At 39.2% G+C, this 12452-nt stretch overlaps 1 protein-coding gene across 1 annotated transcript in view; it reads left to right on the forward strand.

Moving 5' to 3' along the window:
- The window catches only part of STK32B (serine/threonine kinase 32B), a 140816-nt gene that overhangs the window by 96352 nt on the left and 32012 nt on the right, over positions 1–12452 (forward strand). The window contains exon 6 of the mRNA XM_010003139.1: positions 949–1038. Within this exon, the coding sequence (XP_010001441.1) occupies positions 949–1038 (90 nt within the window). The remainder of the gene's footprint in view (positions 1–948; positions 1039–12452) is intronic.

Raw genomic sequence — 12452 nt, forward strand, 5'->3', positions numbered from 1 at the left:
CCCTACACTCAGTTCTCCTCAGTGGCATTGCCAGATGCAATCACAGAGAGCACTATATCTGCCCCACTCCACAGCACAAAACTAGTCCTTGAGTGGAAGATGCAGAGCTGAACAGCATAATCACCAAATTAAAAGTCTGCAGATACATTTTCAGGCTGGATTTACATTCAGTTTACCTGCCTAGTGCAAGCCAGGATTTACAACTATTGCTTTGCTGTGGGAAAACAATTTAACATATGCTTGTAAACCACCCAGGGAAAAAAGTAAGGATGGCAGGTTGGGGCCATCCAGCCTGATTAGTGCAGTTTAAATCAGCTGGCTAGCTGGCCAGGCAGCAAGCTGGTGGGTTGGCTTGTGTTACTTTCATCTTGCAATCTGCTGTTGAATGATCATTTGGGACCTGCTGCTACATACACAATCTTCTGCTATCATTGATCTAATTTTATAGTTATTTCCTGATAAAAGTACCCTTTTTCTTCATGGGTCCCTTTTTGCCCTGAGGATACTCGGAAGAAGCCAGGCTGGTGGTAACTTGCAGTGGATGTGATAGCAGAGAGGTGCCATGAGTACCTGAGAGTGCCAGGGGTGGCTCTAGATGAAGATAAGGAGAGGTAGATTTCACATATAGCTTCACAAAATTCAGTGCTGCTTAAGTCACTATTCAGCTGTTATCTGTAGCATTCATGGCAGGAGATTCAAGGGTGATCAGCAAAAAAGGTTCAGCACTTTGAGCAGATAGCAGACACATCCATACAGGAAAAGTATTCCATCATTTGATTGTTAATATGATCTTTCTAGTTATGAGCAACATTTAATAGTAAGTTCCATGAATTGTCATTAAACTTTCCAAATTAATTTATTTCCATTGTCACTTAAATGTTAAATGAAGGAAGGAATATTTGTATGATATGCTATTTTAACCTCTATTTTGACTTTGTGCAATTGCAGGACATGTTCATATCACTGACTTCAACATAGCAACCATAGTGAAAGGCTCCGAAAAAGCTTCCTCTATGGCTGGCACAAAACCTTATATGGGTAAGTTTTCAGGACCATTTAAAGAATGTAAGAAAACACATGCATTAATGTTGACTAATGGTATATTAAAAGCATTTTATATTATAAAAGCATACAATAAATGTGATCAGCTTCTTTGTGTTAGCAATGAAAAGCATTGGAGATGGAGGGAAGGGGCAGGAGCTTGCTTTCAATCAGTTTGTGTTTGTCTTTGTGAAGCAAACTCAGGAGAGTCTTAACTATGTTGCTTTCTGCAGACTTCCACAGCTAGGGACCAAAATGTATTATTATATTTGCACCACTATGGCTATGATTTAGCAGAGCATGTGTAAGCTTGGTTTAAAAGTATCTAGGCACATCCTTAATTGCTTTCCTACACTGAGTTCCTCAAATATATGTCTGTCAGATTCCTATGTAACTGACACCTAAAATGCCCAAAATGGCTTCTGGGGGCATTTTAACTTTTTTAATCATGTAATTTAAATGCATAGATAGATTGAAGGCTGGGAGAGTAGAATTCAGTTCACCTATCCTCATGTGTCTAAATGTTAAGCATCTTAGCTAAGCTAATAATTCAAACTTCCCCTCTAGCTGAAGGACTGATGGCATCTCCTGAAGGTCATTTGTCCCACCAAAGTTAGCTTAGCTTCCATGACCCAGCATAGGTGTGATTTGTCCTATTTGTGACTTCCTACAGATCTGCTCCTTTAATGCTGTCTGGATAAGCAATTTTCATTGCTTGTGGAGATGACTAGCTTAAGACTAAAATTATTTGTGGTCTATCTCCAAGAGACTTTCTCTAGCAGAAATGCTCAGACCACACCTAACACTCAAATAAAATACTAGTAAATTACCATATTCTGTATATGTCAGTTGGGGAACCAAAAGCCACTGTCTGACAACACTAATGCATATTAGCATAGAAGTAAAGCATTTGCCCAAGAAATGGAAATACTTCATTTTCTCACAGCCCCAAGAGCAGTGTACCAACCTGCACATGAAGCAGGAGGGTGTCTGCAGGTGTCTTCTGTGCCAGTTGTGAGACTGTCAGAGCAGTCCCAGGTACTTGAGAAGAGTCAAATTTTCAGCTATGATGTTGTTTTGGCATTGACTAGCACTGATCCTTACAGCTCCCAAGAAGACAGCAGCAGCCACAGTCTATTCCCCCTGAGCAGCTTGGGCATTGTGTCCTGTTTTGGTGGTTAATAAGGTACAGGGTCATGTGTGTGGCCACAGTGTACCTCTTGGGCTTGGAACCAGTGCACCAGCCTGACACCAGTTACCTCACTCTTATAAATGTACTCAAAACAGACCAAGAAACATTTTATATAGACCTGACTCAAGCATTTAATTTATGAAGAGAAATGGGGTTTTAGATTAAAATTTTCTCACCAGCTGGTTATAGCTGAGTGTTTAATCCAGTGTCTCTACTTAGATGGCCAACACTGCACAGATACCAGATTTGGAGCATTAGGAGATCAAGTCTGGGTGTTCAGCATCCCGTCGGAGCTGGTACCTGAGTCAATGTTGCACCACAGGTTCCTGTTAACTGTGGAGAGGGGAAGGGATACTGCAACCTGACTTACACCAGCAGCTCTAGCTTAAGAATAGCTCACTTGAGAATTTCTGAAAGTACATGGTGGTTTTTTAGTGAAAGAAAGGCAACAATAAACCAACAAAAACTCAAGAGAAAAGTATTTTTTCTCTAGAAGTAATTTACCTCCCCCTGGACACACAGCAACAAATAACTCTATAACTGACATATGAATCTGATTATAATCAAATAAGTACCCTTACATACACAATGACTGAAATGTTAAAACATTCCAACATTTTTTATATGGTACTTTTGCATTTCTGTGGAAAACTTATTTATCAGAACTCAAACATTCTGCTTAAATAGCTGCCTACAATCTTCTAGCAGCCATTCTCATTACATGTGCAAATTATTATTACAAAAATTATTCAGAAACACCCTTGAAGAGTAGACATTTTGCAGGAGCTCAAACAAATTCAGAATAGATGTTTTCCATATGTAAATGTGATTATGACAGCAGACATAACAATACAGTATTTTCTGAGATTTAATTTGGTAGTCAATTAAATCACTGTCTTTTGATGGCCTTACATTTTTAATCTTGAAACCATTGCATAGTTTTACATTAGAAAGTCTGTTTATTACAAACAAAGAAAGAACATGAGTAATTGCTTAGGGGTCCGTTGGCATTTCAGCATCTGTCTTTCACAGTCTCAGTGTGTGTCATGAAGAGATCTTCTGGTAGGTAATGATCAGAAGCATTTTACTTAGAACAGCCGTACAAAAGTGTATGTGAATATTCTTCAAATATTTTGTTGGGAGTTGCCAGGAAACTTAGTGTCCTTTGGAGCATCTTTAAGCCTATCTATACACACAGGTGGGCTGTCACTTTTTTAGTTCATTAGAGGTCTCTGTTGGCAGGCTTTTCTCAGAAAAAAAGGCTAGCTTTTAATAGCAGAGCTCTAAAATCTGTAGCAAGTGCTAAGTACTGTGATTTTGTACTTTAAGGATAAAATTATGGAAAATGGTGCCATCCTTTTGGAGTTCCTATTCTCTACACCCACCCCAAGGAGGAGAAGTAACATCTTTGAGTAGCTGATGTTTGCCAAGAGATGGTACAAGGAAAGAAATGCTGAGATTCATTTTAGAAAACATGTATTTATTCTTCATCTATTCAACACAGAAGTGCTAAAGTCCAGTTCATCCTGCCTAAACTTCACTTATGCCTCTTTCCACTGTACTCTCCATTTGCTAGAAAATTCTGGAGTCCTTGTATTTAGTAAAAAACTACTAACCTTCATGATAGATTATGTCCTTATCATTGTGACTTATCATTTTGTAATCACTCTTCAGCATAACATCATGGCAAATAGTTTCTGTCACCTATGTCTGGAACACCATAGAGAGCTGAGCCTCTTTGCCCTTCCAGAGAGCTAAAGAAGCTCCTGGAGGGTTCCTGTGAGAGCCCAAGATGACTCAGGGAAGGGAAAAAATTACCTGGAGTCAGGGGAAGATGGCAACAAGATTTTCCCTTTGCATGTCTTGTTTCACCTAAGTTCACAGAGCTGTTTTGCCCCTGAGCCCTCCTTTCCACACATCAGGCCTCCCCCATAGTCAACAATCTCACAGGTAGAAGAAACAGTACAAGAAAACTGCTCACTTTCCCATTATGAAAAGACTACAGCACCATCCACCAGCTTGCTTTCTCTCTAGTGTTTTTTCCTCACCTCTTGGTGATTCAGATTCAGTCTTCATTACCCAGAAAGAGTCAGCAGAGTCATCCTTGCATTTATTTGGAGCTGTAAGAAGTTAGAAAAGTTTTTAGAGCTGTACAAATTCTGTTTCAGATGAAAAGTGATGAGTGAGGATGTGCCTGTGGCACAGCCTGCGCATCAAAGTTTCAGCAAACCTCAAATATTAAGAGTTTGATGGATGGCCAGACACTCAGTGGTGCTGCTTTTTCCTCCAAGTGCATTGATTTCACTTCCTTTGCTCTTTCAGTTTATACTTTTAATTTAATGAAAAATCGTGTCTTTAGGGAAATGCTAAAAAAGACTTCTCAGTGCTGAAATCAAGAAAGTTTTGATTTTACTCCTGATAGTTATTTAAGTCTGTATGACTTCTGGCTTTAAGGCTTCACCTAAGACATTTAGAAAATGACTGAATCAGAAATAAAGTTGGCTTTATGGTTGCTAGCAAGCTTTCATTAGCAGGAATTTAAACCACACTTTAACCTTGGTGTAGCAAGACAAAATCACCTTCAGGCAAGTCCCTTGCTAAGCACCAAACCCAAGGAAACGCCCGTGGTTCCTGAAGGACATGCCTTATGCAATGCTAGTTTTCATGAGGATGAAGGTATGAGATGTGATGAAAGTTGTTTGCCCCTTTGGGAGGTTTATAAAGACTCACACTTATGTGGATTCTGTTACATTTAATCAGATATGAGGGCACTTCTTAACCTTTCCCATAGTAGAGGTGCTTATAGGATTTCTCCTTCTTTCTATGGACAATTCAAGGAAATAAACACACACAAAAAAGTTATCTCTAAAGCTTTCATTCCTATTTGAAATCTTATTGAAATAGGCTGAGAAATTGCTAGCAATTTGCTCACATGCAGCATGACTGCATAAAATTGATATCCAGGCAAAACCGCAGTGAATTGATGCTGTGCTTTAAAAATACACTAGCTGCTCTGATTAAGATCCCTATCTTGTGATGCTAAGCATGCTGCCAGCCAGCTCCTGCAGTCTTTGCTTAATCCCACTTCATATTAGCCTTTCTGCCCCTAAGTCCTTCTCAGCCTGAAATTTCCTCAGCCTATTTCCCTGGTTATTAAATGATTATGCAGAATGACATGTATCTGAATCTGAATGTTTCTCCAGAAACCCTGGTAATTGTCTGTGCTCCCCTTCCCAGCTGATTCACTTAGATAAGTGAAATGCCTGCCACAAATAAGCAACAAAAACATGAACAACAGTGAATCTGAAAGGAGTAAGACCAACAGCCTGGCAGGACAGGCTACTTCCAGATGCTTCTGCAGTTTTACTTCTCAAAGTCATTGACTTGAAATGCTGAAGTGAAACCAGCTTCTTAGTGTTCAGGGGTCTTCAGAGTTCCTGTCTTGCACTCTTCAGAGTGCTGTAGCTCTGAAAGATATGTGCCCCAAGTTGGTTTGGGAAACTTGTGTTTGTCACCCTTAACTGATTTTATAATGACAAATGTACCAGTCAAATCTTCTGCACCACCTGCTACTGAGGATGTGGTCAAAGTTTTTGTTGTAGTAACAACCATTTGAAAACTCTGAGGTTTCTAAGTTGTCATCCTATGCTGGCCAAGCCTTTCAGACCTAACTGGCTTTTGGCAAGTGTGCCTGCTGCTGGCAAACAAACAGAAGTGCTTCTCCTGGGGGGGCCCTCTCCAATCTGCACCGGGATGTGGATCAGGAAAGCCAATGCAGGGCAGAACACAGCCCCCGGGCTCAGCCTGTGCCTGAGATATTCAGCTGTGACTCTTCCAGCTGTGACTCTTCCAGCTACTCATCAGGTCTCTCGTGTTTAAAAAAAGTCTGCATTTTCTTGGCTGGAAGCACCTGTGTAATTGTTTGCCATTTTCAATGCTGTTCTACCTTGATAAGCAGAAAAAAAAAATTAATTAAAATATTTCTTGTATTGGTTCCTCATCCACGCTGCAAAAAATATGATTGTGTCTCAGAAAACATGCCCTGTGTTGGGCACCCATTTGCAGTAATGGCCCTTTCCCCTGCAACAGGTCAGTCAGCTACGTAAGAAAAAGTCAAATACTAAACCATATTTAGAAAATATTACAGATACCACATTTTGTTTATTCTTCACTCAAATTTAGATGTATTTGAGCCCTATAGCACATACTTTTTGAATGATGGAATTTCCATTCATTTGTACATTATTTGTGAGTGTTGCAAAAACTTCTCATTCAGAGGTTATAAATTGGGGGGTTTAGGCTTTCTTAGGGATTTTTTTCCTACTTCTGGTGGTAGGAGGCTTAGGAAGCTAGGTAGAGGATTTGTGGGGTTTTTTTCAACAGAGGCAGAAGTTATCCAAGTAACACACTGTGTCTTCAAATCAAACAGAAAAAAACCCCACATTTTATGATATAAATACACCTGACAAAAATCTAAAGCTAATAAAATCTGCCATAAATTGTGTGAAAAAAATTCAGTTACTCCTTCCTATGCTACAAGCTTGTTATCTCAAACTTTCACAGCTGCTTTAATAAATTGCTGTCACTATGAATAATGGCTGTACACCTGAGATTACCAGAGGAGTGTGGATTTACAGAGGTCCACTGAACTTCTATAACGTGTGAGTCATCTGTATTTACCAATCAATACTGTGTGGAGTACTATTGGAGTCAGAGGACAGTTAGTGGGTGTCCCAATATCAACCCCAAGCAAAGTGAAAATACCCTGTAGGGCTCAATTTGTTCCTGAGCTCGTTACAGTGAAGCAGGGACAAATTTGGAATTGAGTTTTCAAAGGTGTTAAATGTTGCCCTTCCTTCCGCTCATACTAAACAGTGTTCTGAAATTGAATAGTATTTTGCAGCTTGTTGCTTTTTGAGTGCAGTTAAGGCAATGTTTAGGTTTTTTAAATCCCACCCTATTGCTACCAGGGGTTCAGCTGCTATCTACAGCATTTCACTGGTAATGTCACTACTTGCTTTTTTGATCCCAAGCAACCAGCATGATGCCAGCACAAGCTGCTGTTTGCCCTGATAAGCAAGAACTGAAAGTGGCTGTATGAAGCTTTGAGGTGCTGAAATAAATACTCACCATACTGCTGGGGTTTTCAGCTTGTGCTTGGAGCACCAGCTGAAAGGATTAAGCACTGAGCTGTGAGTGGGTATTCAGGTTTTGGCTCTGCTCTGATATTAAAAATTAAGCACAAAAGCACCTGAAAAACTTCCGTAGATCAGAAAAGAACTTATTGTCTCCAGCTGCTTTTTACCTCTCTGTGCTCCCCAAGCTCCTACCATCCTTTGAGATCTTCCAGCAAAACTGCATAGGTACAATAATTTCTTTGACTATTTAAATGTAAAAAAAACCCCAAACAACTCCACAGTGAGTTCAAGTGTTGGGCCTGATCCAATGCAGAGGTCTGCAGGCAGATCTGAGGGGGAGGATGCCTCCTGCAGTGGTGGTAGACAGGGCAGTGAACTGGGACTTCTAGCTGCCCAGCAGGGCTCTTTTGCCCCCGGGAAAACTCCTTCTAAAACCAATGAGGTTTTAGCGTGCATAAACTGATGCAAAGACATTTGCTAAACTGGTAGGAGTACATGAGGCAGGAGAATTATAGTCCTTCTGATGTGTCAGGCACAGTCTGTCCTGTGCATCTGCAGTTATCCAGACCAGTTCATTTCAGTACTGGTGCAGATCAGCTGCTGTCCATACATTGGCCTGATCTTCCAAGTAGTAAATGTTTTTTTTTTTTTTTTACAGAATCCCTTCAAAAGTTGCTGAAAAAACTGGCACTAGCTACTGCAAGCTTTTGGATGGAGTAAGGCAGGCTCTTCTGTATAATTTTAGGGCTTTCTTTCAATGAGGCTAGCAACTTGTTTCTCTAAGGTTGATCCAGATGTTCAACCAGTAAGGGGATCTCTGTGCAAATGCAAGGGCAAGAACTGGGTTGCTGGGTTATTGAGCAATGCAGAGGGTTTTATGAGGACAGCACTCAGAGTAAGGGCAGGAGAGGCTGTATAGCTATAAGGCAAACCAATAAGGCATTCTAAATGCAGTGTCTGTATTCAGGTAATGGTATCTACAATATTTACTTTGATTGAATAATTGCATTAAATATGAGCATTAAAACTATTGAGGTGTATTATATGAATAATGGTACTAAATCAGTTACACTGCAGTAACAAATCTTGTCCTCATGCTAGAGAATTGCCAGCCCAGCATGGTCAGGCTTTAAGCAGCACTTTGCCTTATACACCAGAAGTTAGCAGCTGGCTAGTCTAAAGCTCTGAGTCAGGAAGCTGTTTGTTATAATCTAGGTCCTTTTAGCACATGAGAAAATAATACTAGGAAGTAAATGAATGGTTTATGAAGTCCACGTTTATATTCAGGGAGAGGGAAATCGTTTTGGTCTGTTTTGCTCTTAAAAGAGCTTCTCCGTTAAGTAAAAGATCACTTGTGGTCACTATGGCTGGATTTCTGTTTTCTGTTTAAACCATAACCTAGAAGGATTACTGACCTCTGAATTTACTTTACAGAGAAAAGTGACTATTTTCACATTACAGTGCTGAGAAAGCAGTTAATATTGCACTGAACCATCTCAGTCCAAGGTTCTTGGAATATTATTTCAAAAATCAAGTTCATTTTTTATTCTTCTCAATCTGTCATCTGCTAAACCTGATTGATCAAGGCAAAACTATGAATGTGTTATACACAAGTCATCCATACATTTAAAATCTTGAAAAGTCTAAGCTTTTAACAGCTTATTTTGTGCTGATAAATGGAAGTATTTTTTATACTGTGTGCATGTATGTGTGTTTATATATTTTTACTTTTTTTTTCAAGATCGGGAACTGAGGAAGGGAATAATAACTGGCAGTCTGGTACCATGCTGAACCTCAGATAACGACACTGAATTCTATTTTCCTAGTTATGAAAACTCAGACATTACAATAAAACCCATGCCACTGAGGTATGTTTTACTCCATGACTGGCAGAGTACATTGCTTTGCAGCCTCTTCCCTCTACACCACAAACCTCTGATTCTGCTCACTGACGAGCAGGATGTCTGCTGAGATCCAAATGGATTACAGAGAGCTCCAGCTAGTCAACTCTAGCTGGCTCTAGCTAGTCAAGGTTTTCATTCCTGAGATGTGCTGTGGATATATGCCCGTCTGAGCTTGATAATGCAAAAAAAAATATTCAGGTTTTCCTATTAATACCATTGTCACCAGGAATTTTGTAGTAATTAATTACCAGATCTCATTGGCAACATTTAGCTACACATGAACAATCAGCTCCTTACAACTAATCTATCTTGCAAAACTCACTTGCAAGTTATTACCTAAATATACTGATTTGCTAGCATATAAGATAAGAAGGGTTTAATGACTTAACCTCATTGCACTTCCCCTGCCTCCAATTTTGCAAAATTTCAAAACATCCTATGGAAGCTGGCAATGTAAATAATAGCTCTGTAAGCTGCTTAATCAGCACTCAGCACTCTCCCAGGTAGCAGTAGGCAAGTACATCAGCTGCTCTTTGATTAGCTGCTTGCTAAAGAAGTGAAACAAATCAGTCCATCAGAAAAGAAATGCCACATTATGTTATTTAGGCTTTGTATCAGAGCCACTCCAAGCTCTTCACTTTATGATTTAGTCTGATGAAATATCTTTATGATTAAACTTCAACAAAATAATAACTTCTATTTTTTTGTGCCAACTTTTCAAAACTGTTCAAAATGATAGACCTCAAATTGACTATTTTATGAGGGATAGCATTTTCAAGTTAAAATGGCCCGAATTTCAGAGACTTGTTGCACTTAGAAGTATTTTAGAATGTCTAAATATTGTTCTTTTACAATAGGAAATTATAGGGAAAATTGAGTTCAGTGATGTTGGCACTTATACTGATATTCTCTTATTTCAACTCATGAATCATATTTTTAGATACTGATCATCTTCCACAAATGGGGTGCAGAATTGCCAACCAGTTAAGTAAAACTTCAGGTTTGTACTTAATTTTTTTGACAGATTTTTAGGGAAACAAACATGCATACAATAAGAGATGTATCTTCTACACCATTACAATATAGATCATTTGCTGTGACAATTGCAGTCTGTAGTAATATTTATTAATCAATTTTTTCAGAAATTAATATCTACTTGAAAAATTATTTGGACCTCAAACTGTGGCTAAACACACATAACAGGAGTACGGATATCACAGGAAGCAGCTGCTTCTGAGATGGATGCAGACTCTCCAGATTTGTTTTTGTGTTCAATTTTTTTAGCTGTGCTCCAGCCTGGTTTTACTTTAAAGCAAAATAACCATTTATTTGCTTCCTTGGAATCTTTCTCCTGGTGCAGAGACAATCTGCAGTAATATGGTATTATTAGAAAAATGCAGTGCAAAACATCAAAAAAGAGAGCTCTGAAGAGGATTTTTGGAAAAAAATCATAAGCCATTAACTGGAAATACATATTAGGGACAACCATGGAATGCACTGAAGCCCACTTAATGCAGTGCAAAGGTGGGTTCATTTTATGTAATTTTTCAAGAGAACAAAGCAGATAAGCAGTGAAAGAATGAAAGTCTGTTACTAAGAGAAAGATACAGCTTGGAGTGTTGCTGAAGTTAAATATATACATTAAATAATTATCATGTAAGCCACAGAAATATTTCTGATGTTTATGTTTGCCCTGTTAAAATTAGCACACATCCCAGCTCAGAATGGCATTAGTTTTAAAATGTTCTGTCTTTGTAGTTACCAAAGCCTTGCATGAAAGGTGGTGGATCCCACTTCTGCCACTTGTGAAGGGCAATTCCATGGGCCAGAAGACGGAATAATTTCTGAGACCTGGGCCCTTTCATCACCCTGCTCAGATGGGCTGTGAGAAGGTGGTATCTAGAGCTTCATTAGCACTTCAGGACTGTAGCAGGCTTAGAACTCTCTAGTCCAGTCTTCTGCTCAAAGCAATGTGAGCAGTGAGGCAGGATGAGGTTATTCCTGTTGAAGGTGTATTCTTTTGGGTAGCTCCTGTAAAGCAGTTCTCCATTATGTTAAAGATTTTTGCCCATGGGGATCTGTGAAGACTAAGACCTACCAATTATATCACTTCTTCACTTGTCTTTGAATTCACTCTTCAGGGTTAAAACCACCTATTTTCCTGAAAAGTCTTTGTTTGGTAGAACTTGCTTGAGGAAGAAGATCTGAAGTTCTCTCCCTTCTGTTCACATGAATGAACTTTTCAAGGCAGAATCCTTAAAGTTAGGTCAATGCATGGGGGTAAAAGATATTCTTATTCTAAATGTGTTTTGACAAGAGAGGATGTGTGCAGAAAGGGGGCACACAACAGAGCTGCTGCCCTTACTCCAAACTGGCAAGCTCAAGTCTTAACATCTTTTGGAAGAACCTATCCACAGCAGGTTGCAGGATGGCTGTACAAGCTGGGCTTCAGATCAAATTCAAATTTTAAAAGATTACAGTTTATCTATTTCAATAGCAATCCTAAAGAAAATCAATCTAGAATTTTAACATTCATAATTTTTTATTTGTTTTTATCCTTCATGCTTTTAGCCAGTTTGCACACAGAATTGGTTCTCCTGACATAGGAGAAGCTTACCTGTGCCTGTGCCAGAGATCCACTGCTCAGCTGTTCCCCAAACACATATATCTGGCAAAAATATTTATTTAGTTCCCCACAGTTCTCCTACCAAATGTATTTAGAGATGATCTTTCTGGGCAAAGAGCATAGGACCGCTTTCATTCATTCATTACTTTTTAATTTACAGATCAGAGGGCTGCTGTATCTAATTCCTGGATGTCAAAATCCTCTATCAGGCTTGGTTCTTCAGGACTTTCTGAAGTCAGGTCTGGAGTTGTAAATTTTTAGGTTGCCATCCATAATGCAAGGACTGAAAAACTCTAAAAGGAATGTCTTTTCTTTAATGAAAGATGCTTCTCTAAATGCCACATCAAATGCCAAATCCCAAACTGCCATTCAGAAGTAGCTGTGACCAGATTACATTCTTTGTTGCAGTTTGCCCATTAGAAAGTGATGTGATGATAATGAGGTGGTAATAATAGAATCCTAGAATGGTTTGGGTTGGAAGGGACTTTACAGATCATCTAGATCCAACCCCCCTGCATGGGCAAGGACACCTCCCACTGAATCATATGGTA

The sequence above is a fragment of the Chaetura pelagica genome, unplaced genomic scaffold (assembly GCF_000747805.2).
Source record: "Chaetura pelagica isolate M959 unplaced genomic scaffold, ChaPel_1.0 scaffold147, whole genome shotgun sequence".
NCBI classification, from domain to species: domain Eukaryota; kingdom Metazoa; phylum Chordata; class Aves; order Apodiformes; family Apodidae; genus Chaetura; species Chaetura pelagica.